We start from the raw sequence: 25,572 nt of genomic DNA, 5'->3' as shown, positions 1-25,572 counted from the left end.
CTCGTTATCAAGTACTTGACAAGCTTCAGCTGCTTGAAAACGAACTAAAAATTAGAATCAGGTGTGTTAGAGTGGGGTGATACCTAAAACATGCAGGACAGTAGCTCTTCAGGGGCAGGGTTGGTGACCATTGATGTAGAGGAATAAAAAGAACAACATTACCCTATAAAGATAGTGGAATAGCAGTATAAAGTCCAACTAAATGCAAATAGCCAAATTAAGTAAAAACAAACAAACAAACAAAAAAGTAGAGTGTAGAAAAAGGTAATTGTACAGTGGCTTGCTTTCCATTTTTGGAGCAGGTGCACTGATACAGTGACCGCACACACACACACACACACACACAGAGAAACCCTGTAGAAATGGCCTTATAAAGACATTTAAGCGGGGAACAGCATCCTCTTGTGTTAGACAAAGAGAGTCACAGTTTCTTACATTTCTTTTCACTTAAGCCTTACTGTATCGAAATCATCAGAAACTAAACAAAGGAAAACATGCAATGGCAAATTCTACACAAAATAAACACTAATTATTATTTTAAAGACAACCTGAATCTGTTATGTCCCTGCTAAGTGTGACAGACATTTCCGATTGGCCCTTTATTGGAATATGGGCGGGACTCAGGGAGGGAACAGAGCGACAACGACCAATAGCGTTTGAGCTCACCGCCAGATACCAAATAGTAAACAGACGTTGTTTTGATCTGTTAAAAATCAGAAGGTCCCTGTTTAGTCTCTCCAAAAAAGGGGGGGTTTGGCGTTTAACGACCAAAAACTTGAACGGCTTGTTTTGACGAAGACTGACAGGTTTTGGCGTTGTTGTTTGTGTGTCACTTGTTATCTAGCCGAGTGTCGGTGTTTTGCGTTACATGAGCTGCTAGTCCGCTGTTAGCTGATGTTTTGAACCGATTAAACTACATTAACATTAGCTGACAGCTTAGCTGCGCAGGAGCCGCTGTTAGTAGGTCAACAGTAGGTCGTGAGTGTAACTGTATAGCTTCGCGTCTTTCTAATAGCCGTGTGTTTAAAGATACAGCGTTAATATCGTGTTTATAATTTGCACCAATGCAGTGACATTTCAAGAAACTGCAACCACCCTTCATTAACAAGCGGCTCCTCCTCCCCTTCCTGTTTGTGTATTTGCCCTGCTTGTTGACAACAGTTGTTGCTTCTATTTCTTAACAACTATGTGAGAAGTACTTCGAAATATGTCAGTATCAGACAGATAAGAGTGATGAAACCTGAATATCAGTGTCGTGCAATGGCTGAGGATGGAGAGGGAGAAGAGGGAGGACGCCTCGGCTCCACAGGCCGCCCGAGCCGACAGACCTACAGAAGTTCAGCCCATTCCCGCAGCCTGCTGGAGGGCCTACTGGCTCTCAGACAAAGTGGCATCCTGTTTGATGTGGTGCTGCTGGTGGAGGGTCGACCTATCCCAGCCCACCGTATACTTCTGGCAGCCTCCTGCGATTACTTTAGGTAAAACTCCCAGCAGTTCTCCCTGTTGTGTGCACTTTCACTTTCTTCTTTGTGAATGTCCGGTATGTCGCAGGTAGAAATAAAAAACAATCATAGTTACTGTCATGTTACAGCTGCAGATGCCACTAAAGATAACAAATTGAGTTAAGATATAGGCTATTGTATGTAACACCGCTCATGAATAGCACTGCTCATAACCAAATGAAAAGATGCCTCCATGAGACTAAATATATCCCACTGACACAAGCTGATTTATTTTATTCCTGTCTCCATTTACATACACATTTGCAGAGTAGACAGTGGAGGTATCTGCAGTCCCTTTTCACAAGAAGCAGACAGTGCTTAGTTCATCCTCTTTCCCACCATTGCCTGCAGCTCTTCAACATTATCATATGTTTACAGATATGATCTTGTGTGAAATGATGTGGCCTGCACCTGCCTATCAGGTTTAACAACTAGCCTTATGTATTAAAAAAAAATGTGATTGAAAGCATGAGAAGGTTTTCTGATGGGCACCAAAATATTAGCATGGGAGTATTTAAATTGCTCTCCTCACTTTTCAAGTAAGACAATCCTTTCTTGATATTCTGTTATAGGTGGTATGCATCTTAGACCACGAGCTTTTCCCAACATAAACCATTTAACAAAGTGTTTCTCTTCTCCACCAGGGGGATGTTTGCTGGAGGCCTTCGGGAGACACAGCAAAATGAGATCCCAATTCATGGAGTATCCTACATGGCCATGAAAAAAATACTCGACTACATCTACACGTCAGAGATTGAGCTTGACCTGGACTGTGTGCATGAAGTCCTGATAGCTGCCACACTGGTTCAGGTAGCACACTCTTCTTCTGCAGAATTACGTTTATCAATTGAAGATATTACTTCAGCTAATATTTGCCCTTTTGTGTTTTCAAGATTGAGAATGTCATCGGCTTCTGCTGTGATTTCCTCTTCTCCTGGCTGGACGAGAGCAACATTTTAGAGGTGCACCATCTCGCTGATCTTTACAGTCTGCAGCAGCTTAAAGCCAGGCTGCACTCCTACATCCTAAGGAACATCCAGACTTTGTCTCGAGCCGACGTGTACCGACAGCTCCCCCAAGATGAAATATTCAAAGCACTGAGCAGTAACGAGCTTCAGGTGAACAGTGAGAACGAGGTGTACGAGGCAGCGCTTCACTACCACTATAGTCCAGAGCAAGTGGAAACTGACCAGGTGTACTTGCAGGTCAGTCTGAAGGTGTGTTTCTCCAGCTCAGCCCAGATTAGAAACACACTTTCTGCTTACTCACCGTTTGCCAAAGATTTATTTACATTGAATTCTTTTTTTTTTTAAATCTTTCGAACCCGCAGGACAATCTCAAAATGCTTGACGCTGTACGTTTCTGCCTGATTGAGAAACAAGTATTGCAGAGGTTGTACGGGAAACTGAGCCAGTGTCCACTGAAGGATTCCGTCTCCGATGCCCTGCGTTACCATGAGCAGGAGATCTGGCAGCCCGTCCTGCAGAGCCCTCTCACCCAGCCGAGGTCCACCTTCCACTGTATCTTGGGCTTCGGGGGGATGTTCACCTCATATACAGACAACGAGTACTTGTTTCAGGTGTTCCACCCAGGCTGGGGGGAGTGGAGGACTCTCACTGCAGCTCACTCACCACGAATGTCCAACCAGGGCATCGCCGTGCTTAACAACTTTGTCTATCTTATTGGTGGAGACAAGAACAGCAGTGGGTTTCTTGCTGAAACCCGCTGCTGGAGGTGAGAACCCATCAAAATACTTGTTCTTTTCAAATGAACGCAGATCTGTCGACTGGTTCGTATTGTGTTCAGTTTAGGGCTGAAACTACCACTTTTTTATTAATACATTTAAATTTAGTCTAAAAATGTCTTTAAATACATTAAGTAATCTGTCAAAATAGTTTTCTGCTCATTTTCTGACAACTAGCTATTTCTATTAATGGACTAATCTTTTCAGCAAAGTTGAGCAAATAACCTCACCACAAGGGCTATTTAGTATCTGTTCTGGAGCTTTAAAATACCACATGATCTTCATCAGCAGATGGAAATGTGAACATCTACATTCTGCTGATTCATACTGCTGATGAAAATTATGTGAAATGATCGAAAGGTCCAAAACAAATGTAAGATGGACCTTGTGGTGGGAAAAAAAAGACCTTACCATTGTATTGTTATTGTTTGCTCTCTGTTGCCTCCTTTGATTGAGCTTGTATCTCATTTGATTTGATCTCTACTTTATGCACACATTATCACACAGCTAACCGATGTTCTGAAGTCATATTTATTCTGTTGCTATGAAACTTGTCCGTTCTTTCCAGATACGACCCTCGTCACAACAGCTGGAAGACTATCCAGCCTCTCCAGCAGCAGCATGCTGACCATTGTGTTTGCGTGGTGGGTGGCCATATATATGCCATAGGAGGGAGAGACTACAGCAGTGAGCTTGACAGTGTGGAGCGCTACGACCCAAAAACAAACAAATGGGAATTCGTGTCACCCCTCAAAAGAGAGGTATGAGAGTAAATTTGAAAGATGTAAAAAGACTTCCTGTAATACTGTCATCATCCACATGATGGTGCTACATACTCACCAGTGTATTGATAATGGTGCTTTCCTGGTGCATACCAAGTATTCCCTCTTTCCTTGAGTTTCCCTCAATACTTATCTAACCTTCCCTCTAGGTTTATGCCCATGCTGGAGCAGTGGTGGATGGGAAAATGTATATAACATGTGGGCGCAGAGGATTGGCGTACCTCAAAGAAACCTACTGTTTCGACCCAGCGGCCAACCACTGGACAGAGTGTGCAGAAGGGCCAGTGGGGCGGGCGTGGCACGGCATGGCCTCTGTTAATGGACGAGCTTATGTCATTGGGGGAAGCAATGATGACTATGGATATCGGCGTGATGTCCTGAAGGTACAATGTCACAAGTCATGAGAGCTGTTTAAGCTGCACACTGAGGGTTTTGTTTACTCTGGTAAACAGTGCTCTGGACGTCTTTCATACGCTATAAAATGATGCTTTGTGTACTGCTGTTTTTCTGCCATCAGTTTTTTTATATTCAAATAAAATAAAATGTACTTGCTTTCTCTAAAAGTTTTTACACTTGAATATGTCTTTACTTGTAACATGACAGATTTCTTTTTGCATGTATTTTTTCCATTTGCTTTTCATAAGTGGTCATTTGTTAACTTTTATGTCCTCAAGTTCTCCTTCCTCTTGACCTCCCCACACTCAAAGCTTTCATGAATTTAAATTAGAAAATATACTACACTCTGTTGAGTCAAACCTCCTTTTATATTCTGATGAAAGCTTTTGTGGGGTAAAAAGCCAGTGCATTTAATTAATTTAATTGACTTTTGTTCGAGCCAGAGCGTCACCTTTTGACAGAGCTTATTTCTGTCTGTACAGAGTTTTTTTATGAAATACAGAGTAATTAATTTACTCTTTTTTTCATTTTCTTTCTTTCAGGTGGCATGCTTTGACCCCAAAGCCAACTCTTGGTCTGTATTGAGCCCTCTCCCCGATGGACACGGGGAACCTGGTGTGGCTGTACTTGACAGTCGCATCTACATACTAGGCGGGCGCTCTCACGACAAAGGCAGCAGGATGAAATATGTTCACGTGTTCAACACCGACACAGATGAGTGGGAGAACGGGACAGACTTTAAAGATCATGTCTCCGGTCTGGCAGCCTGCGTTGTGCTCATGCCTCCCGTCGTGATGGCACAGGCCAGGAGCTGGGAGCAGCGCTCCAAGGCTTCATGGGAAGACTTGGACATTGATAACTCAGAGGACTTGAGTGAGGACTAACCTGCAGAGAATGAAGTGAATCTATATAGTATGAGCACTGGAGACTGTCATGCACTTTTCTTATTCAGTATGTTGAATCCGAAGTACTTTAAGGATACTTTTGTGGCAGTGGTAAGGGCAGCATTTTGTCCTTCATGCATGTTGACGACTTTGAGTGCCTCTGAACCAAAGTGTCATTTAGGACCTTTGCGCACTTTTTGTTAGTTCTCAGATATCTTCTTAGATAATCACATTACATCCACAAAGTCTTTACCTGCCTAAATGTTAATGCTACTGTTTGATGGTGATCCCTCGTTATTTTCTGCAGAGAGAACCTTTATATCTTTAAGTGAAATTAAGCAGTGAAGACTACTGGCTATGCAATAACAGGGAAATATGGACAACTCTCAGCTTCCCATAGTTTGTTTTTTTTGACGTGGTTACTACTGCATTACTGGCAGCTAGGGTTAGGGAGAGTTTTCGCCCCAGTAGATTAGACAGCTAAATTGTCCATTTCTGATATTAAAGACTACTGTTGACTTTTCTCCCACCTGGCAGTGACTGATTAATGCCAGGAAGTACATGGGAGGTATCATCACATCTGCTTTACAGAGTCATCATTCAATTTTAACATTGTGCCTCGTTTCTCTGGCTACTTCCTGAACTCATGTGGTGAGGTGTCCTTTTTATGTCTATAAATGTTCTCTTGGGATGGCGATTAGCCTTTGGTTTTGTGCCTCTGATATCACAAATTGTTTGGAAAAACTTTGTTGAACTGATTTGTGTTCGTACCTGAATGATGAGGCGCTGGTGCTAAAGGTTGTAGACCTCAAATCACAATATGTTGCCATGTCTGTAAGTCAAGTAGCATCAGGTCTCCATGTTTGTGTGATGATAAGCTAACCATTATGATTTTTTTGTCGTTGTTGTTAATTTAACTGTGACTTTTTTGAACTGTGTAAATTAATCCATGATAGGATCCAAAGAGCACAATGAGGAGTAGTTTTAGCATATTTCGGTTCTGCTTTGCTCTGTACTTCTGTTTGTTTCCTCCGTTCATGGTTGCGCTGTCTAGTTTAATGACTCCTGCTTCACTATGCATCCTTTATGTCTCTGTGGTAGAAATATTTCAAGAACAAAATCTGTTTTAGAATGTGAATTCTTTCCCATATCATACTGTATGGTATTGATGTATTCGGACACACTGTTAGACCAGATATGCAAATTTAGTGTCCTATTCATAAGGTAAGTTCTCAAATTTAATAAAATTGGTAAAACATGCTTTTGTCGTGTGTGTGTGTGTGTGTGTATCACAGAAATCTTCCACTGTATTAACACATAGCTGTTTTATTTACGCTGATTTCAGTATTTTCAGTACTTACATCTAAATGTGTACTTTTAGTCCAACAAAGATAAATAAATAAAGGGATTCTGTATTCTTTTCCATCAGAAATGTATTCCTGGCAGCATGTTTTAACCAATTTGTCTTCATATTGGGGAAGAACATGGCAATGTTTCATTTTACAGGTTTGTAAATATCTAAATGTTGAGTGAAAATTACTTTTTAACCTTAATCCTGTAATTTTACAGGGAAAGTAGTCTGATAAGAATTAAATTAATTGTGTTTAGATTACAAGCAGTTAATGATATACTTAAAAATAACTGCTCTGTTTAGCTGAAACTTGTAAAAAGTAACTTGACCAAAAGAAACTGTTAATAGTGTCTGAGGGTGGGGGGCTTTGACTCATCACCTCCTGAAATCCTGACTACAGCCTTATTTTGGGTGTAGAGAGTGTATCTTCACTTTTTATTAAAGCTCATGTTGCTGCTGTTTTGTTTAATTCAACACAATTTCACAAATATAACAGATAATCTCTCATGCTTGACCTGCCATTATACTGACTGGTTACTGGTGGTTACTGCCTCGTTCCCTTTATTCCGCCCAGTCTCTACTAGTTCCTCTCCATTTGGCCCTACACTCCATCAGCTTTATGAAGGTTGACTGCTGCTTTCCTCTCCTGGGCCGTTTCATCTACATCTGTTACCTCCCGCCAGACCTAAGTGAGTGCCCCCCCCTCCTCTCTCTCTTTCACACTATTGTGCCAGCCCCCAGCACGTTGTCTGGTGGGATCTTGCTGACACCAGCAGTGAACATCCAGGATCAACAATCTGCTACGTTTATGTGCCAATCTTTTCAAATCTAAAGTTAGTACCACCTGGGGGACACTTAAGACGTATGCCATGCACTTAACCCAGCAGCCTTTACAGTCATCTGAGTGCAGGTCGATCTGGTGCTCTTTGCTGGACTATTATCAGAGCAATTAAAAGGCCCAAATTACCCATTGATGTGTAGCTATGCAGATTAAACCCAGTGGAGTTGTGCGTGTTTGTGTCTAGGGGATTTTACTAAGTGCTCTCTTTCATTCTTGTTTCTCCTGCTGTGTGGGAGAGGTCCAACGCCAGTTTGTCAGGGAACAAATCAATAGAGAACAAAGGAAGTCACCTGTGGATGGAGATCTGGTCTCAAAAAGGTTTCTTTTCACTGTGTGACATATTTGAGCATCTTGGGAATAGGCTGGATGCTGCAACTGGTAACCCTCTCACAATGCTCCATTTGAACCACATTTTAGGCATTTACAAAAAGCCATAACCAACGTTACATTCAGCGAGAAACAAATTTGGTGTCGGCCAACCTGTAGTAGAGTACACTATCATCATAACATAATATGGAGGTCACATTTATCCAAGAAACAGAGAATATCCTCAACCTTTATATTTAAAGATTGAGGATTCAATAACAAAATTCAAGGTTCTTGAATTTAATCCAATCCAATCCAACTTTATTTGTTAAGCACTTTAAAACAACCACAGTGGACCAAAGTGCTGTACAGAAGAAAAGATGAAGTAAAAGGCTCATATGAGGCATAGAATTGCATATAAAATACAAATCAAATGAAATAAAATAAAATAAATTAAAAGACATACAACATGAGTGAAAATAACAGCCATACAATAAAAACACTAAATTAAAATCATATAAATAAAATCAATGTCTCACAAGGTTTTAAAAGCCAAGGAGAAGAGATGGATTTTAAGAAGAGATTTAAAAACAGGCAGAGAAGAGGCCTGTCTAATGTGCATATCGTTCCATAATTTTGGAGGCGCAACAACAAAGGCACGTTCCCTTCTGAGCTTCCGCTTAGTCTTAGGCACCATAATTTAAGGAGCGAGGCTGTTGCTGGTTAGTATTTATGAACAATGTGACTTCTTCCTCATTTGTTAACAGGTATTTAAAGGGTAAGATGCATAGATCCTAGTATATTGCCAGCAATACTATCTCACCATGACATTAAATTAGATTAAGTAAAAATATGTCATTAAAACTTCTACTACTGTCCTAATCACTTAATTTGTTACTGTGCACTGACAAATGTACTTTGTTTCGAGTATGTCTTTATATAAAGGTAGTAGGAATGCCTAAGGCTCTTTAATATCATAACCAGGATTTAGTTTTCCTGCTCCTGTCTAATTAAAACACTGGCTTCTGGCTGATATCTCTATAATTTGAATTTATGATCTTGATCTATGATTTGATCTTCATCACACTGAGCCGCACACCCTGCCGGACAGAGCTCCCTTCTCTTTACCTTTATTAAAATGAGTAAATGAACTGAGTGCGTCATATTGAAGAAATCTGAGGCATAGGAGAAGGAGGTTGTGCATATTGGTTCAAGAAGATGATGAATAGTACTGAATAGAATCCACACTAGGTTTGTTCCTGAAGGATGACCCCCCCCCCCCCCCCTCTCTCCCTCCCCCCTCCTCCTCCTCCCTGGACTTTACAACAGTCATTAGCAGCTCATATCCACCCAGGGTGGAGGTGATGGGCTCAGTCTGTGTTTTTCAGTTGTGAAAAGGAGCCAACAGCCCCCCATTTTCATGCTTTTTAAGGCTCATTGAGATGGAGAACGAGAGTCGTGCAGTGCTTTATGATGCCGGTGGGTAAACCTCAGCAGGTGAGCCAGAGTCACGGTAATACAACGTCTTTAATGCATGCTGGGCCTGTCGAAACTACAGAGTGGTGCTCATTAGATCAACAAAGGGGAAATGCAAACAAACATGAGCAATGGATGTGCTGCTTATCAGAGGTTGCAAGGTACACAGCATGCAGATGTGCAGCCACAGACAAAGACTCCTACCAAACACTCAGGAAACTTGCTAAATGCTGAATGTATATTGGAAAAAGAAGAAACCAATTAAAAGTCACTTTTAGGTTTTTATTTTCAGATCACATTACAGTTGGAAGACAGAAATAAATTGCACACTCACATTTTATGCTTTTTCTTCTTTTTTTTCTTTTTTTTTTTTTTACAAAAATAATATATACACATGAAGATGGGATGAAATTCAAAATAAATAGACAATTCAACAACAACACAACTGATCAGCATGGCGTAGCACTCAGCACAACTGGAGCCTGATTCCTGCCAGTCCCAACAGAAGACAGCGACAGACGGCTCCTATCTTTCAGTTTATCTATTCTTGTCGCAGGCCCCTGGCCCTCAGCCTTGTGTGGGCATGCATTCTTGTAGCTGTGAGCACAGGATCTGCATTCTGGTGAGATGGCGCGGCGGCAGCAGCATTGGTAAAGTCAGTCTCAGTCAGTTAACACTGAAGATCCCCTCACCAGCAGGAATAAGAGAACAGTGGGTACTGGCTCCACTCCGCCATGTTGCCATGGTGATAGCCGTGGTGCACAGCTTGCGTGGTGTAGTCAGTGGTCAGATGGTGGGGAGGGGGATACTGGGCGGGACCAGGGCCACTCCACTGACCCAGGGGCTGCTCTGCACTGTAGGGGCTGTAGATGTGGTGGCCGATCACCCCCGGCTTTCCAGCCTGAGCCATGGTCATATTTAACACACCAGTGTAGTCCTGGGGGCCGGGGAGGTGCTGGGGCCCACCTTGGGAAGGGCCAATCTCATGGGTGCGGTGCTTTGACGAGTCATGATCGGGGACAGTAGCGACATCAGGGACCCTGGACTCGAAAGTGCTGCGCCCTGATCCACTGTTGCTGCTGCCGACGCTGGAGGAGGGAGACGGTGACTTTCCAAATTCGTGGAACCTGAAGAGTGAAATAAAGATCATCAGTTTTCTGTTCACTGTAATACGATGATGTTCTTACATGTCACATAATTTTGCCAGTATTCACCTGTAAGGCTGGTAGGATGCTGGAGCAGGAACCAGCTGCTCTGTGCTGTACATGTCCCTGTTGTCTGTCTCAGCAGGCGAGTCGGTCCTCACGCTGTGCTCCCTCTCAGCAGCCCATGGGGAGTAACGCTCCTCTTTGACTGCGTCGTCGTCCTCCTTCCTTTTCGGCAAATCTCCTTCATCTGCATCGTAACCCTCATAGGATGACCGGCAAAAATCTGCGAAGACACAAAATCATCAGATCAACTTAAAATCCCAGGACAGGATAGTGAAAAAACATCAAGAGGAACAGAGTTTTTGAGTCAGTACCTGGTGGACTGTCCTCCTCAGAGTCCCTGTTCAACATGTCTGAGATCTTGGCTCGCTTCTCAAGGCAGGCTGGGTTCTTGTTTGCACGTCTAAAATAGAGGTGTAGCAGAGAAATTTGTAGATGAGCATTCTCTAATTAAACAGCCAAATTGGAATTGTTGCTGCAAAGGCCCCTAGAACCATCAACACCCACCTCTTCTTAGTTGTCCCTTCATCACGGAAGCCTTTTGCAAATGGGTTGTGATCAATCTTCAACCTTGTTATCTGTAGAGAGAGAATATTAATGTTAAAATCTCAGCGATATGTGACATCCTTCCAGCAGTTTTCAATAGTTCACAGAGACAGAAACTGACCTTGGTGTTCTGGTAAGCGGTGACTGCTGTGAAGGAGGTTTCAGGGAAGGTAAAGGTCTGGAAAACACTCCAGCGGACACTGAACAGGTCGTCTGCCTGGACGATGTGGAAGCGCGGGTGGTAGCGATGCATTGAGTGCAAAATGATCTGCACATATAAAGACACTGGTTATTGCTGGAGTTCTTTTATTTCTGTGACAGTAAACACTTTTGTCAATTATCGAACATCCTTCAAAAAGTAACATCTCATTCCAACATCTCTGAGCGTTTTTTACTCACATGGCCGTGTTGGTCGAGCGTGTTGTTGGTGAGCTTGAGCTTGAGGAAAGAGACGGACTGCTTCATCCAGTGGCTCCCAAGGGCCGGAGAGTCTGGGTGGAGGTAGGTCCTGCAGGGAGGCTGAGGCTCCGCTTTTCCCGCCACCTCCCATTTCTCTTTATTCCACTGTGGGAAGGAGACAAGATAGTCAGGGAATCATTAAAGGCTAATCTATCATACAGAGAAGGGATTTACAGAAGGGGCTACGTCTTCCCCTTCCCACAGTGAGAGGAGGACGACGGAGTGGAGAGTGATGGCTGGCTGGTACCACCCACAGAGATAGGGGGGTAGTACAGTGGGGTCCCAGCAGGGGATAGAAAAACAGGAAGAGATAGTACCCTTTGATGTACGATGACAAGGGGGTGGAGGAGGGGGGTGGGGGATAAACAGGGGGTGTTTCTGGTAACCACTGAGGGAGATCTACGGCCAAAGCCAAATGAAAGTCAAGGCTGTTTTCTTTAGATGGAAAGTAAAAGGAAATTTGCTAAAACTAAGATCAAAATAACACTCGCCGTCTTACCTTATACCTGAAACCATCCTCTGGAACCATGTCGACCAGTAAGATGTACTTGGCGCAGGGAATAAGACATGACAGATTCACTTTACAGTGTGGAAACATTCTCCTGGAAAACACAAAGGTGAACATGTGAAGGTTGGAGAAAAACAAGCAAACGCAAAGAACCATAGGCGCTAGTTTTCCTACATCTTGCTTTTAAATATGGATTCTCGTCTTACCTGCCCGGTTTAGTGATAATCATCTCTGTTCCGATTCCATGAAAGGTCTTCCAGAGTTCAGTGTCCTCCAGAGTCATCCTAATGTTGCCCTGGAGATAGGCATCAGGGCCAGCAGCCATGGAGGAAGGAGGAGGGCCACTGAAGTTGGCCTTTAAGTCTAAAAGAAAATAAATTCATCACAGAACTGAACATGAGATATTCTGTTGTAAAGATAGAACAACTAAATACCAATCTGTGCACAATTTTAAATTAGGGTTAGGGTTAAGGAAACAATCCAGAGTAAATCCAGTGAAAGTCTGTGAACACTTACCTCTGATGGACTGCATTCTTCAGAATAAGTGGCAGCACAAATAGAGCTTGAAAAGATTCATGCACAGACAGCCAATAAGCAATCCAAGTATCAGTGATATCCAAAGTGTTTCTTCAGCTCTGCTCTCCCCTCCTTTGCTCTCCTTCCTCTTGTGTAAAAAAGAAATCCAGCCTCTCAGGGAGTCAGAAGGTCATTCAGCCTAGTTGTACCACTTATCTTAAAATCAGAGATCTTTAGTCCTGCTGGTTGGGGTGACCGTGACTTTTAAGGGGATCCCTGGAGTGGGTGGGGTCAAGAGAGCCATTCCCAGGCTTTGAAGTGGCACAATGATGAGTCAGTGTCCCACCGTGATTGGAGGGAGCTAGAAATCAAAGAGACTTAACAGAGCCTTGATACCGTCCCCACAGGAAGGGGGACGGAGGAAATGCATCTTTATTAACTGCTAAGAGACTCTAAAACAAATATGGACGGACTTCCCTGCTGCAGATCAGGGCTCGCAGCGGCACCAGAACCTGTGTAAATATCATTCACACAGATAGAAGCACACACAAGAATACCATTTAGTGTGTTTGTGCAATGTGGTAAATGACCAGTTAAAATCAATTTAACAAAACTGACAGAAAAACAGTGAAAGGTACATTTAAATGAGATAATCTAGTGTTTTGTGTCTACAAAGGAGGACTTTCCTTTAAATAAGCAGCATTTATTTGGGTTTTCATAAAATAGGAATAGAATAGAATAGAATAGAAACAACAATTACCATTACACATATGCACTGTACTGATTGTAAATAACATAAAATAAAGCATTTCAAATGTCCTAATGTCAAAAATATGACTCTATACTTTTCTACGTTCTTAGCTTCCTCCATCAGAGAAATGATGCAGTGGGTGGGAATCTCTGTGTAAACCCATAATGGTGTGATGATAACATGCACTCTTTCTGCAGGTAACTTTTACCTGGAGGGCATCCTCTGATGCCTGCATGACTGCCAGCAGCAGCGGGGGGTTGTGTATTGGGGTGTCTAGACAGGCCCATGCTCTGATAGCTAATCTCATTAGGCCAGTTTCCCTTGAAGAGGCTAGTTTCTACATGTGGAGGATGCCTGTGTATAGGCTGGCAGTTAACAGCCAGTTAGCACCACAAGCCCAAATCAGCCCTGAATGGGACAGGAGGGACGGAGAATAAAGACCTGCCACAACAACCCAGTTGTCCTCCCACCATCCACATCCAGGCAAATCCACGGGTGTCATTAATAGGCTTGTCTCCGCCTGTATCATACCATGTTACCACAGCCAAAACAAATGCTAAACACTGCAGGGCATTAGCATAGTGTAAGCACAGTTCCCCTTTTTTGCTTCCACTGGCATCAAAATTTAAATTGAGGTGATTTTCACGTCTCATTCACCCTCTTTTCTAGCAAAGTCACACCACTTCCACTTAGATTTCTCATTGTATTCTCATGTCTGCGTGCTGCATACAATGCCTTCTGTAAGCTCAGCTCTACAACACCCATGCACAAAAGAATCATTTGCTGCTTTGGTAACAGCACGAATAACAGCCCACATATATTATATATAATGTGGAATTTGAAAACCAGTGGGTGCAGCTTAGAGAGGGTCCCCACGCTTTACAGGACAGCGTGGCACTCTGTACAATCAGCAGTTAAGAGTGCATAAGAGATGTTTACTGCTAGAAAGTATTCCCTGTGAAGATATTGACCGGCTTGTTTCAGCTCCTGTGTTGAGTCGATGCGGAATAAAAAGGATAGTAACTCGGCTGGTAATGATGCACTTAAAGATGCGGAGAGCTCCGTGCAATCATTTTACAGCTATTTGACGTTAAATGCCTTGATGCAGGGCTCTCCAACACCCCCCCCCCCCCCCCCCCAAACCCCACCCCGCCACCCCCTCTGTGGCACAACATTGGCCTTGAGGAAGTGCAATGTGTTTTTATCCCCCTTATGTGAAACCAAGTGTTGTCGAGGAGTTATTAATCACAGGTTCAGTGTGGCTCTCCTCACTTAGCACTTATTCAGCTCCTCGGGGTCCCTGCATGGGAATCCCCTGAAAATGCTTCAGGAGCAGAGAGGTCACACAGATCTTTTGAGTATTTAAGAATAAAGATGCCGCAAGAGAGAAATCAAGAGATTCTCGTGACAAATTCTTGGCGGACCCTTCGTCCAGCTCTGAAAACAGCGAGTGTGTGTCTGTGTTAGAGCTGAGGTGTACATTTCAGCAGCGGCAGTGTCAATCCCATTATGCCCTGAGGTCTGGAGGTGACAGGTGTGACTGGTAAGGCCTCTGTTCATGGCCTGGGGACAAAAGCCAGTGACAGGGAGCTCTGGCAGTCTGGGGGCGATTTGGACTGCATGACACGTCAGGGTGGTTGCCTGGAGGAAGACTGATAGGGACTGCACTACTAAAAATGGTGCATTCAGTTTAAGCCCTCATTTATATAAACACATATCCGCTGACAAATGTTTTCCCAAAGTAAATGATGCCAGGGATCCAATCGTAGAACAGAACCGATCAGGACCGAACAGGACCAATCAGTATGACCGATCCTCAGTTCTGTCATACAGCTTTTTCACATTGAATCCCTCCATCTAATACCCAGAGAGCTTCTTCGTCTCCTCACAGATTACCTATAGCAGTGACGTTCCTTCTCCCAGGTGTCAGTCTTTGGCCATTTGCTTTAACTGCACAGATCCCCCTTGTGCTCAACAGTTAACAGCTGCCAATATACAGCCAGGGCCCAAGGATCAGACGGCTCTCTAGCAGCCCAATAAAGAGCCCCTGGAGTGGACTGACGAGAAATCTCACACCTTTCGCTCACATTAGCCATGCAGCATGCCCTTTTGATGCTTAATTGGCCACTTTGAGAGATAGCAGCCCTGTGGCTGGAAACAACATGATGTCACAGTAGACCAAATACATTTTTTTTTACACGGCAGGAGAAATGCCTTTACCTGACGACAGGTTTGTGATCAACAAGTTTATTTCATATGCGATGTGACTAGAAAGGATACAAAAGATCAAGTCTAACTGATGGCACAGTTGAGAATTTGAATCTAAAGGTCTGCATACAACAATCAGACATAGTGTATATTGCATTTTTTTCAACAGGAAGACATAACACACAATATTGTATTAGTTATAGCCCAATTCATCAGGGTTTTTTTTTTTTAGCATTTACAGCACTAATGAAAAATAAACTTCTATATTGTGGTCAAAATATTTTAAAAAGGAGCGTTTAAACATCCCTGTCCTAAATCAGGAGTGACCATGATCTCACATGCACCAGCTAGGGGCCGGGTGAGCTCACATTTGGTCCACCACATAAGAAAACAAACCTCAAATCTAGCTTGCCTGGCAAAGGGGCAAATGACAACTTCACAGCACTTCATAAGAAACTCCTGGAAGTTGCTAATGAAGACTAATGACTTCCCTCGTGTCGGAGACTTCACACCAGCGTGTACAAGCTCTTTGACCACAAAGTCAATGTGGTCAGCAGGGTGGTCCGCTGACTACAGGAGTTAGAAGCTCCACCGTTCCAGAAGAAGCACGATGACAAGAATAAGATGCTTTTTCCCCCTTATGTTTACTCCAGATTTCAGTTATTGAGAAGGTAGATTATGCAAGCGCCCACCCAGTAAACAAATGTTTTTGAGTTGTTTTTTTTTAAGTAAGCTGCTGGGATTTCACCATTTTACTAAAGCACAGCAGAATATAGCTTATTTTTTGTTGGTTTTATTGACAGGTAAAAAGAAGTAAGAGTTAAATATTAACCACCTAGTGAGCGGTGTGTTACTGATGAAATGTAAATAACAGGATTTAAGTCTTATAGGCCACACACACACACACACACACACACTGAACCTAAACTTGATTGTCAATACTCAGATGTTTTGTGTCCGTGTGTGGCCATGACTGTGGTGACAGAAACTACTGTGGTGTGTTTTACTGAGGAACCATCACCTTCTTCTATGCACAACACTTGAAGCACATACACATCCCAACTTGTTGACAATGTACTTGTGTATTGATGTCTTAAAGAATAATATAAAACCAACCAATCTTTATCAGCCTGATTTTATCCCTGTAGATTTACAAATATGAAAAGTGATGTGTGTGTGTGTTTCCTGTATATATATATCTTTTATAGTGTGTGACAGTTGTTCTAGCCTGCTGTAGTATTTAACATTTTCATCTTTCTGTTCATACTTAGTTAAATTGAGGAAATTAAATTAATTTAAAATACATATTGTGGTGAGACAGAAGTATTTTTGCACTTAAGTATTAAAGCAGTGAAATAAAAGGGGAAATGCTGCTGGCAAATTATGAGAAAAGAAAAACTGCGTAATTGATTTAAATGTATATTGTTTTGCTGACTTGCATTTATCTTCCTGCTCTATAATACATCCAAACCTAATAAACTACATCAAGTTGTGTGAGTAAAGGCATCATTTTTCTGCTACTGTTAGCTTTTGTCTTTCTGAGAAGTTGTGATACAGGAAGACAAACTAGAAGTAACTCAACTGTCATTATTAGGTGACGCTTTATGTTTTTAATGCATTAAAACCGTAGAAAAATATTTGTTGTCTGCTTAATTCATTAGATCTGCTTTCCTAAAACATACATTTAACATCTGTACTTTCCTATGAATGGATGAAATGTAGCATCTGACTGGTGCAATCCATCTGACATGGATTATGAGACATCTTATTTCAAGTATGATTATGAATTAAATGAATGAAGAATGATTATTATTGTATTCATACAGGCAAGTGATAATGTATAGAAGTAAAGAGATAAAGACCAGAAAACAGGTGTTGGCAAACTGATTAAACAGTAAAACTTAAACATGTTGTAGGATGCTTGAAGTGTTACTTGTTTCATATCTACATGAAAATTATTGTGAAGTTTGATTTCATGCATCAGCATGCATTGTATTTCCATAAGAATTATAATGCACTAAAATATTAGCAGCTGAGGGTGTTGTTACCAAACTGGCACCTCAGATACAATCAGGTTTTTCACAGAAATCCCAGTAGGAGCCCACAGACTACAAACAAAACCACCGTTTTATCAGATGCAAAGACCCCTGTGGGGGGAAAGTTTTATGCACATATGTTTGATATTTTAAATAGCACACAGAACAGATACTGTATGTGTTTCTCAAATATATTTTTGGTTTGACATCTATAATGCATTCAGTCCATACATAGAGAACAGTTCTACTCCAGCAGCCTGAGCCGAGGGAGGGGGGGGGGGCAGGGTCCAGCAAAAGCCTTCAACCCACTCAACTCTTAACCACGATACATTCCCAGAAGCTCAGCAGAACAATAGAAAACTATTTTACACCAAAAAAATAAACAAACATAATGAAATAAAATACAAAACAGTATTTTTTGTTATCAAGGGTGATCATTTACAAATATTCATCTGTTTCCTTTTTTAAAATTATTTTCAGACAGCTTTCAAGAAACATAATCAGTAAATATCTTTCTGTTTATAGAAAACAATCTGTAAAAAAAACATTCGGTTGTCTTCCTCTGAGTTAAGCTAGAATTGTGACAAATTTACCAAAGTGGTTCCAATGGAAAGGCATCGACATTGAAGATTTCCCCTGCGTGCATTTCAATCCCACTGAATCCAGGAAATATGGCATCCGGTGACCGTCTGTCGTTTTTTCCTGAGCTGCTTGGAATTGAAGTGAGCCTCAAACCTTTGTTTACACTCTCACACATGCACACACCCCTCCAGCTTAATACTCAAACCATTAAAGCCAAACGTATTGGAAAGATATTTGGATTATGATATGTACAAAAGCTAATTTCTAATAACCAAAAAAAAAACAAAAAAAACCTTTCTACATCATTCAAATCAGTGCTGGTGACAGGGTGTCTTCCTGTAAGAACTGTTCCTCTTAGCTACAAATGCACACAAAAGAAAAAATATATATTGAACAAAATTTTACAAGAAATACAGTGAGTACAAAAATTAGCACAAAGTCAAGTGCTAACCGAATAACATCCCAAATGTAAAGTGTAAACATTTCCAATCTGCTACAGGTTATGAGGCTGTTATCTCTGTAGATAAACCTTGGATGCAGCGGATTGTCCTTATTTTTATCTTTGTGTTCATTAAAATATATCATGTACCAATGCACGTGTACTGGAGATGAAATTCTCATGCCAGAGTACATGGTCAAAGTGGAGGACAGCAGGTACATGCTGATGAGCATCTGACTGAAGCACCTTAGATTAGCAAAGTTCTCAAAACAAGGACTAAAGCTGCATCTTGGAGATACAATTAGCACATAACATTTAAAAAAAGAAAACAAAAATGCATAAACACGGGACTGGTTGGCTTTAAAGGCTACAATCCTTTCTCGCCAGATCCAGTGTACAGTTTGGTGCAGGAGAGCTCCGAAAGCTGATGTGGCATATGCATAAATGGCACATTAAAGACATGCTGTGAAACAAAAGCCATCGTCTGTCATGTACACCCATCACTGTTGACAGCCAGAGCGACACAGTAACATGACAGCTGATGAGAATACTGCAGTTTTTTTAGTTTAGGAGTGCTTTTTAAAAAAGGAAATTAAAAAAAGGAGAAAAAAAAGACAATTTGTAATGCACAAAAGGAAACAAGAGCATCAACAAAGACAGCTGCAGTAACGTGTACCATTCCTTTTTTTTTTTTTTTTGTTAAAAAAAAGACCTGGGTACAGGGTTTTGGCAGAGTCAAAAGGCCTGGTCTTGTTCGGTTTCAGCGTGCAACATGAAGGCCTTGGGGCTCAGATGTCCATGTAATCGTCCTCCTCGTCCGACTCGCTCTCCAGAGACGACTCTTGGCTGGACGTCTCCTGCACCTCGAGGGCCGGCTGGCTCAGAGTGTCCTTTTTGACTGTGGCTGCAGACTGAGACGACAGGATGACGTTCTGTACAGGAGCAGACAGAAGGGGTCACTGTTGGGTGTTAGATTTAGACTACAGTTCAGCGTGTGGTCATGTGCTGAACAGTCACAGAGGAATTCACACACGTTCATACTGAGATGCAAATTCATACCTTAAGTCTTTGTTTGGTTTCCTCTGATATGCTGCCTTTGGGGGAGAGGAGTGTGGGTGTCGGAGGTGTTACTGTGATTTCTGGCGGGAACTTAGTAACGGTGGAAGGGATGAAAAGCTTTGGCATGTTTGGGGGCACACGGGAGCGGATTCGGTTGGGGTCTGGAAGCTTTGACTGCTCATTGCTGGCATACTGCTGCTGGTCTGAGAGAGAAAAATAATGGGACATTTTCAAACATTAAAACCAAACTTCTGCCGGAACATCATTTCTTGAATCCGTGACCTTTTCCTGTCACACCTCTGATTCGAAAGGTTCTGACCTGGGCAAGGTTGTGCGGTGCTACATGTGGCGGTTTCCTCCTGGAACCAGCCTGCTGCGGGTTCTTGCCCTTGGGACACTGTTGCGTGTTTCATCTGTTGACAAAGGTGTGACTCCTGCTGTCGGTACAAAAGTCCCTCTGAAGGCTCTTCCCGCTCCTCTGTGGGCAAAAATACACCAACAAAATACATGTTACCCCTCTACAACCAGCAGACCCTCCTAATATTTCATAATGTTGTAATTCTTTACAAATAACTGAATTAAAAATAAACCAGATTCCTTGTCAACAAAGACAATTGTAGCAGTTGATATTCTTTAGCTTTTAAGTGAAACAAACACAACAACATCTATCATTTTGCATTATTACTTAATGAACTAGAAATACTGCCTGGCAGTTTACACTTTAAATCCATGTCTATCCAGGCAGATGTAATATTTGTAGTGAAGACTTTGACCATCAAATCCTAAATATTTCATCTTTGAGTCAAAGTGGACATTTGTACCAAATTTGAAGAAATTCCCTGAAGGCATTTTGAGATATCACATTCATGAGATTGGGACAACCCAAAAACATTATGGCTCTGGTAATGGCTGTCATAAAGACATCAGGAATAAGAAGAAATCAGAGTGTGATTCAGAGTATTGTTGGCCCAACTAAAGCAGCATTTACACAACATCTGACTTCCTTAATGTCAGGATCACTAACAATAGGAATGACCTGATTGCTTTATTGACTGGAGTTAATGAATGCCCTGTGACATGAATAATAACCAATGACAGAGTATAAATGACAGTATTTAATGTAAAAACACACATTTTGTGATGTCGGAGACTTAACTGACAAGTTGACTTACATTTTTCCATTTGATGGGACCTTTTCAGACTCTTTCATTAGATGATTATTTCTACTGATTACATGTGAACTAACAAAACATTTCGCCCGCAGCTCAGACAGACTCAAATGAAAACAAAAATGATCTAATCCTTCTGGCTTCTCCTGTAATGTTTCCTAGGAAACCATTACATAATACACATTGGTGCAGTGTTGCCTGATTCAAACCTGTGTGCGTGTGCATGCAAACGTATGTGTATGCAAACATGCTTTTGCATGTAGCCGCTGCACAGTCTTTACAGGTCATCCAAGCTTGAAGATGTCTCAATAAAGAGACATCAGCCATCACATGACTCAAATAAAGGGTCAATACGGACTTTTACTGAACTCAATTTATAGATGTAATCTGTGACTGTAGATGAAAAAATGCTTGCAATTTCTTTTGTTTAGTTTTTTTGCTTTTTTTGATGACAAGGCCAACAGGTTTTAACACGTCACATGACCTTTAATGAGTCCAGCTCAACTCACCACTGTGTTGATGTGACAGGTGATAAGTTGGAGTGAAATAGAGCTCCGTCAGGTCTGCTGTGAGGCAGAATTCTGGGTTTCCAATTAATGACAAAAACCAGATGAGCTCTGCTGAGTTCAGAGAGCACCGTCTGACAGCCAATTAACTACAGGCTTGTGCTTTTGTTTTGTGTTAGGTTGGGTTATGTTTGCAGAGAGCAGATGTATATGAAGTGATTTTCTCAAAGACATAATTCATTAAGAGTTAAAAAAGAAAAGAAAAAAAAGAAAGTGTAATCCATTAACAAAACTCCAGAAACAAGTTTTTACCTGCCATCATTTACAAAATGAGGGGCAGCTCTTTAAATACAGAGACAAACAGTGGATAACAACAAATATGCTTTAATATCATTTTCTGGATGAACAGATGGGAAGCATACAAACTGTTAATATATGTGCTTCATATTAACTCTTTAGTTATGTATGTGAATATATTTCTTGAATGTATGTGTGCATCATTTGACCCTTTTTGACCCTTACTGTGCTGTGTCATTCCACTAATCATGGATGTGTCAAAAACAACACTTGGGCTTTCTTTTGCATGGTCTTATCTCCTGAAACAAATGTCAGGTGGTAAGATGGTTCAAACTTGACAAAGCAGATTGACAAAGTCCAGTGGTATAATCATGTTAGGGGTCATAGATACATCTGTGCAGAAATCAAAGATTTAACACAACAATTCTTATTTTCAACTGATTATACACTCATTAAAACATACTTATGAATATTATATTCTATTTCTGTCAATGGATCCTTTCAAACCTATAAGAGGGGCTGTAGTGTCCAGATGCTGTTTACTGCCTTCTAATGGCCTTGATTACAGAAACATTATGGGATTAATATGTAGTAAATGTAGTAAGAAAAAAGTCAAAAGGGTTAAAATATTAAGCACTGCAAATAGATTCAAGCTCATGAATTGAATTGGTAATGTCTCTCCCCACTCTGTAAATGATTCAGAGTAGCTCGAATATGAGGGTGTGGAGGAATTTCATTTTTCAATTTTCAACATGACATAAACAGCTAATTTATCCACTGGAATATTCATCATGAGGAGCAGCGATAATTATGCCAAACCCCTCCAGAAACTCATGTAGGCAGAAAATAAAGTCACAATCTGGAGGACACTAATTTCTAAAAACTCTTGTTTGGGGAACTGACAAAACCCAAAAGGCAAAAACATAACCAGGCCAGTGTCTGCTGTTATGTAACAGATCTGTGGAAGTCCACAGGCACCCCCTGCTGGTCAAGAGAACTAAAACAAGGCAGGATGTTTACAAACTGATAACGGCTTTACATAAATCAATTTCAACAAAAAGGAGCCTCTTACCTTTAAAGTCTTTCCAGCATCAGAGCGTGCAACAACTTTTATTTATTTTTCGATACATTGTGATAAACACCAAAAATCAGCTGTGTAGGGGTTAGATATGTTTCGGTGGAGGCCACTGTACCTGTGTGTGGTAGGAAGGACATCGCTGTGGCAGGGTGGCTAGCTGTTCTTCTGTGCTGTGGCTGATCGTGGAAGCCCGAGGCTTGAGGTCTGGACAGCTTGCTCAGGGGTTCGTACACCACTTTGGCTTGGTCGTCCTGGGTGGACAGCGGGTGGCAGGCGGCGTGGCTAAGCAGGACCGGAGTGGGCAGGGAGCCAGGGAAGAAGATGTCTCGGTGATCCTTAGTGTACTTGGGCGTGGTCGGGGCATCGCCGGCAGACTGTGGGAGACAGACGGAGAGCAGAAGTCGTGAGGAGGTTGTTGACCTTGGGGGATCCAGCTTGCACCGCTAACCCTCCCCTTCGCTCAAGTACACTGCTGAGACCTGAACCTCCCTCTCTTCCCCTGGAGACGAAACTCAATGTCGAACACACGGAACGAGCCACAGATGATACCGCTGCACTTTTCAAAAGAGACAACAGTATTATTAGCCTCGGCTCTTTCACGTAACACGTAATAATATCCCTCACAGAGTTGTGGTGGCGTCCCCTCGGGTTAAGAGACTTACTCGTGTGCTGGACTCTGTTGGGTGCCGGCGAGGAGCACAGCTCTACACACCGCACTCCATCCCTCTGTGCCACTTTCCTGGGTGTCCTTTTGAGGACCACTTACAAACAAGAGCTGCACAAACAACCCGTGACAACAGCCGCCCTGCTCCCACAGCCGCTGTCATGGCAACACAGAGGACCAGTTAAAAGAAATGAATACACCTTCTCTAGTTTTCATTTGGAAATGGATGAAAAGTTGGAGGAAAAAACAGCTTTTCTAAGCCTGTACATCCACTTCTTCACTTATATGTATGAACAGTACCGAAAATCATCAAGCTGGAGAAATGATGAATTCTATATCTAGTGAGTGTCCAGCCGTCCGCAATGTGTTATACTGCTTTTATTATGTGGACACAAAACAGTAGATCTGGCTTCATATTTGCCACACAGAGTGTTTTTATATAAGAGCCACATCTGATCATTTAATGTGTTTTTTATCAAGCTTTCAAAGCCTTGAGGAAAAATGGAGGCCCTCTGCTGTCATGACGAGAGGGCTCTGACAGAAACATTATGTTAGCACAAGATAATTTGGCCATCGCGGAGTGCTCGTACTATTTTCTCAGGCTCTCTGCTGGGAGTTGAAGTCAAATTGTGCTCTGAATCAGAGCTGCGTATGATCAAGCTCCCCGTGGGATTCACACGGCAGAGCAGCAGACAAATCAAACAGAGTAGCCTTCCAAAAGACCTTAGACAGCAACAGATCCTTCAAGCCCAACACAGAGCACCAGCACAGCAGCTTCGTGCAGGCACCAGTGCCGAAGCCAGCTTTTGATGATTCATATCTCATGAATTAAACATTGCTGAGAAAAAGTCACCAACAAGTCAGCTGAGCCCTGCGCATCAGGAAAAAAAGCACAGTACCTGAGAAAAATTGCAGCACACAATATGCGAGCCAGTCTGCAGGTTGGTCGGGGTGTTCAGTGCGAGCTTGCTGGCAGCCAAACTGAGGTCCGACAATCTGAATTGAAAGATGGTTCTTTACAATTATCGAGATTGGGCTTTAAATCAGATTAGATGTCGCGTACAGGTTTGGTCGTCTTTCCAACACAATTGAAAAGGCCGGCCAACCGAACATTTTAATTAAATTGCCTGCCAAAATAGGACCGACACCGCAGCTCCTTTATGAAGCAGATGTCCATGTTGTTTGATAAGTGAAGCCTCAATACTCTCCAAAGCCTGCTGATATACAGGGAGTGACACCGGAGTAATAAAAATGAAGTAGCTCCATCAAGTCTCACCAAAAAACCTGCATCGTCTACACAAGTAGTGGAGAGAAAGCAGAAAGCAGCAAGATTATTAAAATACATCAAACATTGATTTCGTGACAGCCGTAAGGAGCGCGGATCATTCAACCATGACACGCTTTCCTGATATGGCCTCAAACTGGAGGGAACAAACACGACCCAGAGCATAACACAGCCCATTTTTCCGGCTCAGTACTAAAGGGGCAGATCTCACGCTGCACTTGAGGAGGCTTGAAAGAAAGTAGAGTGTATAAGAACCAGGCAAGAATTCTTCATGTCTTTGAGCCGAGAACTCAGAGGTGCAGCTAAACGTCACCCGCAACATGAACAAGTGGCACGGTAATTACACATGACCAGCTGTTAGACGGCAGCAGCAAACTCTCTTATCAGTATCATACATGCGAGAACACAGAGGATCACCACATGGAGGTTAATTATCATAATATCTCACAAGCCAACAGTCATGGTGTGTCTACCTGAGCGTAATAATGTATCTGAGAGTAGACTGCTCCAAATGTGCCATTTAAAAAAAAAACTATTAGCCAACAATTAAGAAACTAATTTAACAAATGATCATAGGTATTCAAATCTAAATAGGTTTTTATTTTTGCCTTTTGCAATTGAAACTTCTTTCATTTAAATTTCTTTTTGTTTTTTCTAGAAATTTCACTTCACTGCAGATTATTCATTAAGACTGGTGCCAAAAGCAAAGCAGCTTTTTCCCCCTGTTTCGGTTATGGAGACCCTCAAGCACAAGTAAATCTGCTTGAAGCTTATTTTATTTTAAGGTCAATTATAATTGCATGTAAATTAAGAGCAGTTTAATTGAAGCTACACCAAATTGAAGACCACAGGCTAAAAGTCAAAAGCATTAAAATATTTACCTTTCTATAAAGTACACACAAGGATTGGAAAATGATCAACAGTGCCCATGTGGCTGGTTCATTAAAATCATGCTCCAATCCAGGTTTTCACACATTGA

At 42.0% G+C, this 25,572-nt stretch overlaps 3 protein-coding genes across 5 annotated transcripts in view; 1 reads left to right on the top strand and 2 right to left on the bottom strand.

Annotated features, from left to right (window-relative positions):
- Positions 1–702: 702 nt before the first annotated feature.
- Positions 703–6,609, top strand: klhl22 (kelch-like family member 22). 2 transcript variants are annotated; one of them, XM_062417009.1, is made up of 7 exons: positions 703–1,478; positions 2,147–2,312; positions 2,396–2,707; positions 2,833–3,236; positions 3,815–4,007; positions 4,178–4,411; positions 4,967–6,609. In XM_062417009.1, the coding sequence occupies exons 1-7, from the start codon at positions 1,234–1,236 to the stop codon at positions 5,306–5,308; spliced, it is 1,896 nt and encodes a 631-aa protein (XP_062272993.1). In that variant the 5' UTR covers positions 703–1,233; the 3' UTR covers positions 5,309–6,609. The 2 variants fall into 2 exon arrangements, with proteins under 2 accessions (XP_062272993.1, XP_062272992.1); XM_062417008.1 differs by having other exon boundaries at positions 2,396–2,719.
- Positions 6,610–9,970: 3,361 nt separating this feature from the next.
- On the bottom strand, positions 9,971–12,535 carry tbx16 (T-box transcription factor 16). The gene is made up of 9 exons (XM_062417013.1): positions 12,520–12,535; positions 12,210–12,366; positions 11,995–12,097; positions 11,436–11,600; positions 11,158–11,304; positions 10,998–11,068; positions 10,805–10,893; positions 10,497–10,713; positions 9,971–10,409 (listed from the first exon to the last, which is right to left on the bottom strand). The coding sequence occupies exons 1-9, from the start codon at positions 12,533–12,535 to the stop codon at positions 9,971–9,973; spliced, it is 1,404 nt and encodes a 467-aa protein (XP_062272997.1).
- A 5,105-nt stretch (positions 12,536–17,640) lies between these two features.
- The window catches only part of cabin1 (calcineurin binding protein 1), a 38,513-nt gene continuing 30,581 nt past the window's right edge, over positions 17,641–25,572 (bottom strand). For both annotated transcript variants that reach the window (XM_062417000.1, XM_062417001.1), the window contains 4 exons: positions 22,760–23,018; positions 19,914–20,072; positions 19,595–19,797; positions 17,641–19,467 (listed from right to left, as the gene is read on the bottom strand). In XM_062417000.1, coding sequence (XP_062272984.1) covers positions 19,324–19,467; positions 19,595–19,797; positions 19,914–20,072; positions 22,760–23,018 — 765 coding nt within the window. In that variant the 3' untranslated portion in view covers positions 17,641–19,323. The remainder of the gene's footprint in view (positions 19,468–19,594; positions 19,798–19,913; positions 20,073–22,759; positions 23,019–25,572) is intronic.

This window comes from Scomber scombrus, chromosome 4 (genome assembly GCF_963691925.1).
Source record: "Scomber scombrus chromosome 4, fScoSco1.1, whole genome shotgun sequence".
NCBI classification, from domain to species: Eukaryota; Metazoa; Chordata; class Actinopteri; order Scombriformes; family Scombridae; genus Scomber; species Scomber scombrus.
This window is presented reverse-complemented; position numbering and strand designations above follow the sequence as displayed.

Excerpts from the sequence above, each read along its gene's own strand:
- klhl22 (XM_062417008.1), top strand. The coding sequence starts at position 1,234 with ATGAAACCTGAATATCAGTGTCGTGCAATGGCTGAGGATGGAGAGGGA. Across the intron at positions 2,720-2,832 it reads ACTTGCAGGTCAGTCTGAAG|GACAATCTCAAAATGCTTGA; the intron begins GTGTGTTTCTCC and ends TCGAACCCGCAG. Across the intron at positions 4,008-4,177 it reads TGTCACCCCTCAAAAGAGAG|GTTTATGCCCATGCTGGAGC; the intron begins GTATGAGAGTAA and ends CCTTCCCTCTAG.
- tbx16 (XM_062417013.1), bottom strand. Across the intron at positions 11,305-11,435 it reads CGCTCGACCAACACGGCCAT|ATCATTTTGCACTCAATGCA; the intron begins GTGAGTAAAAAA and ends TTATATGTGCAG. Across the intron at positions 10,894-10,997 it reads GAAGGGACAACTAAGAAGAG|ACGTGCAAACAAGAACCCAG; the intron begins GTGGGTGTTGAT and ends CCTCTATTTTAG.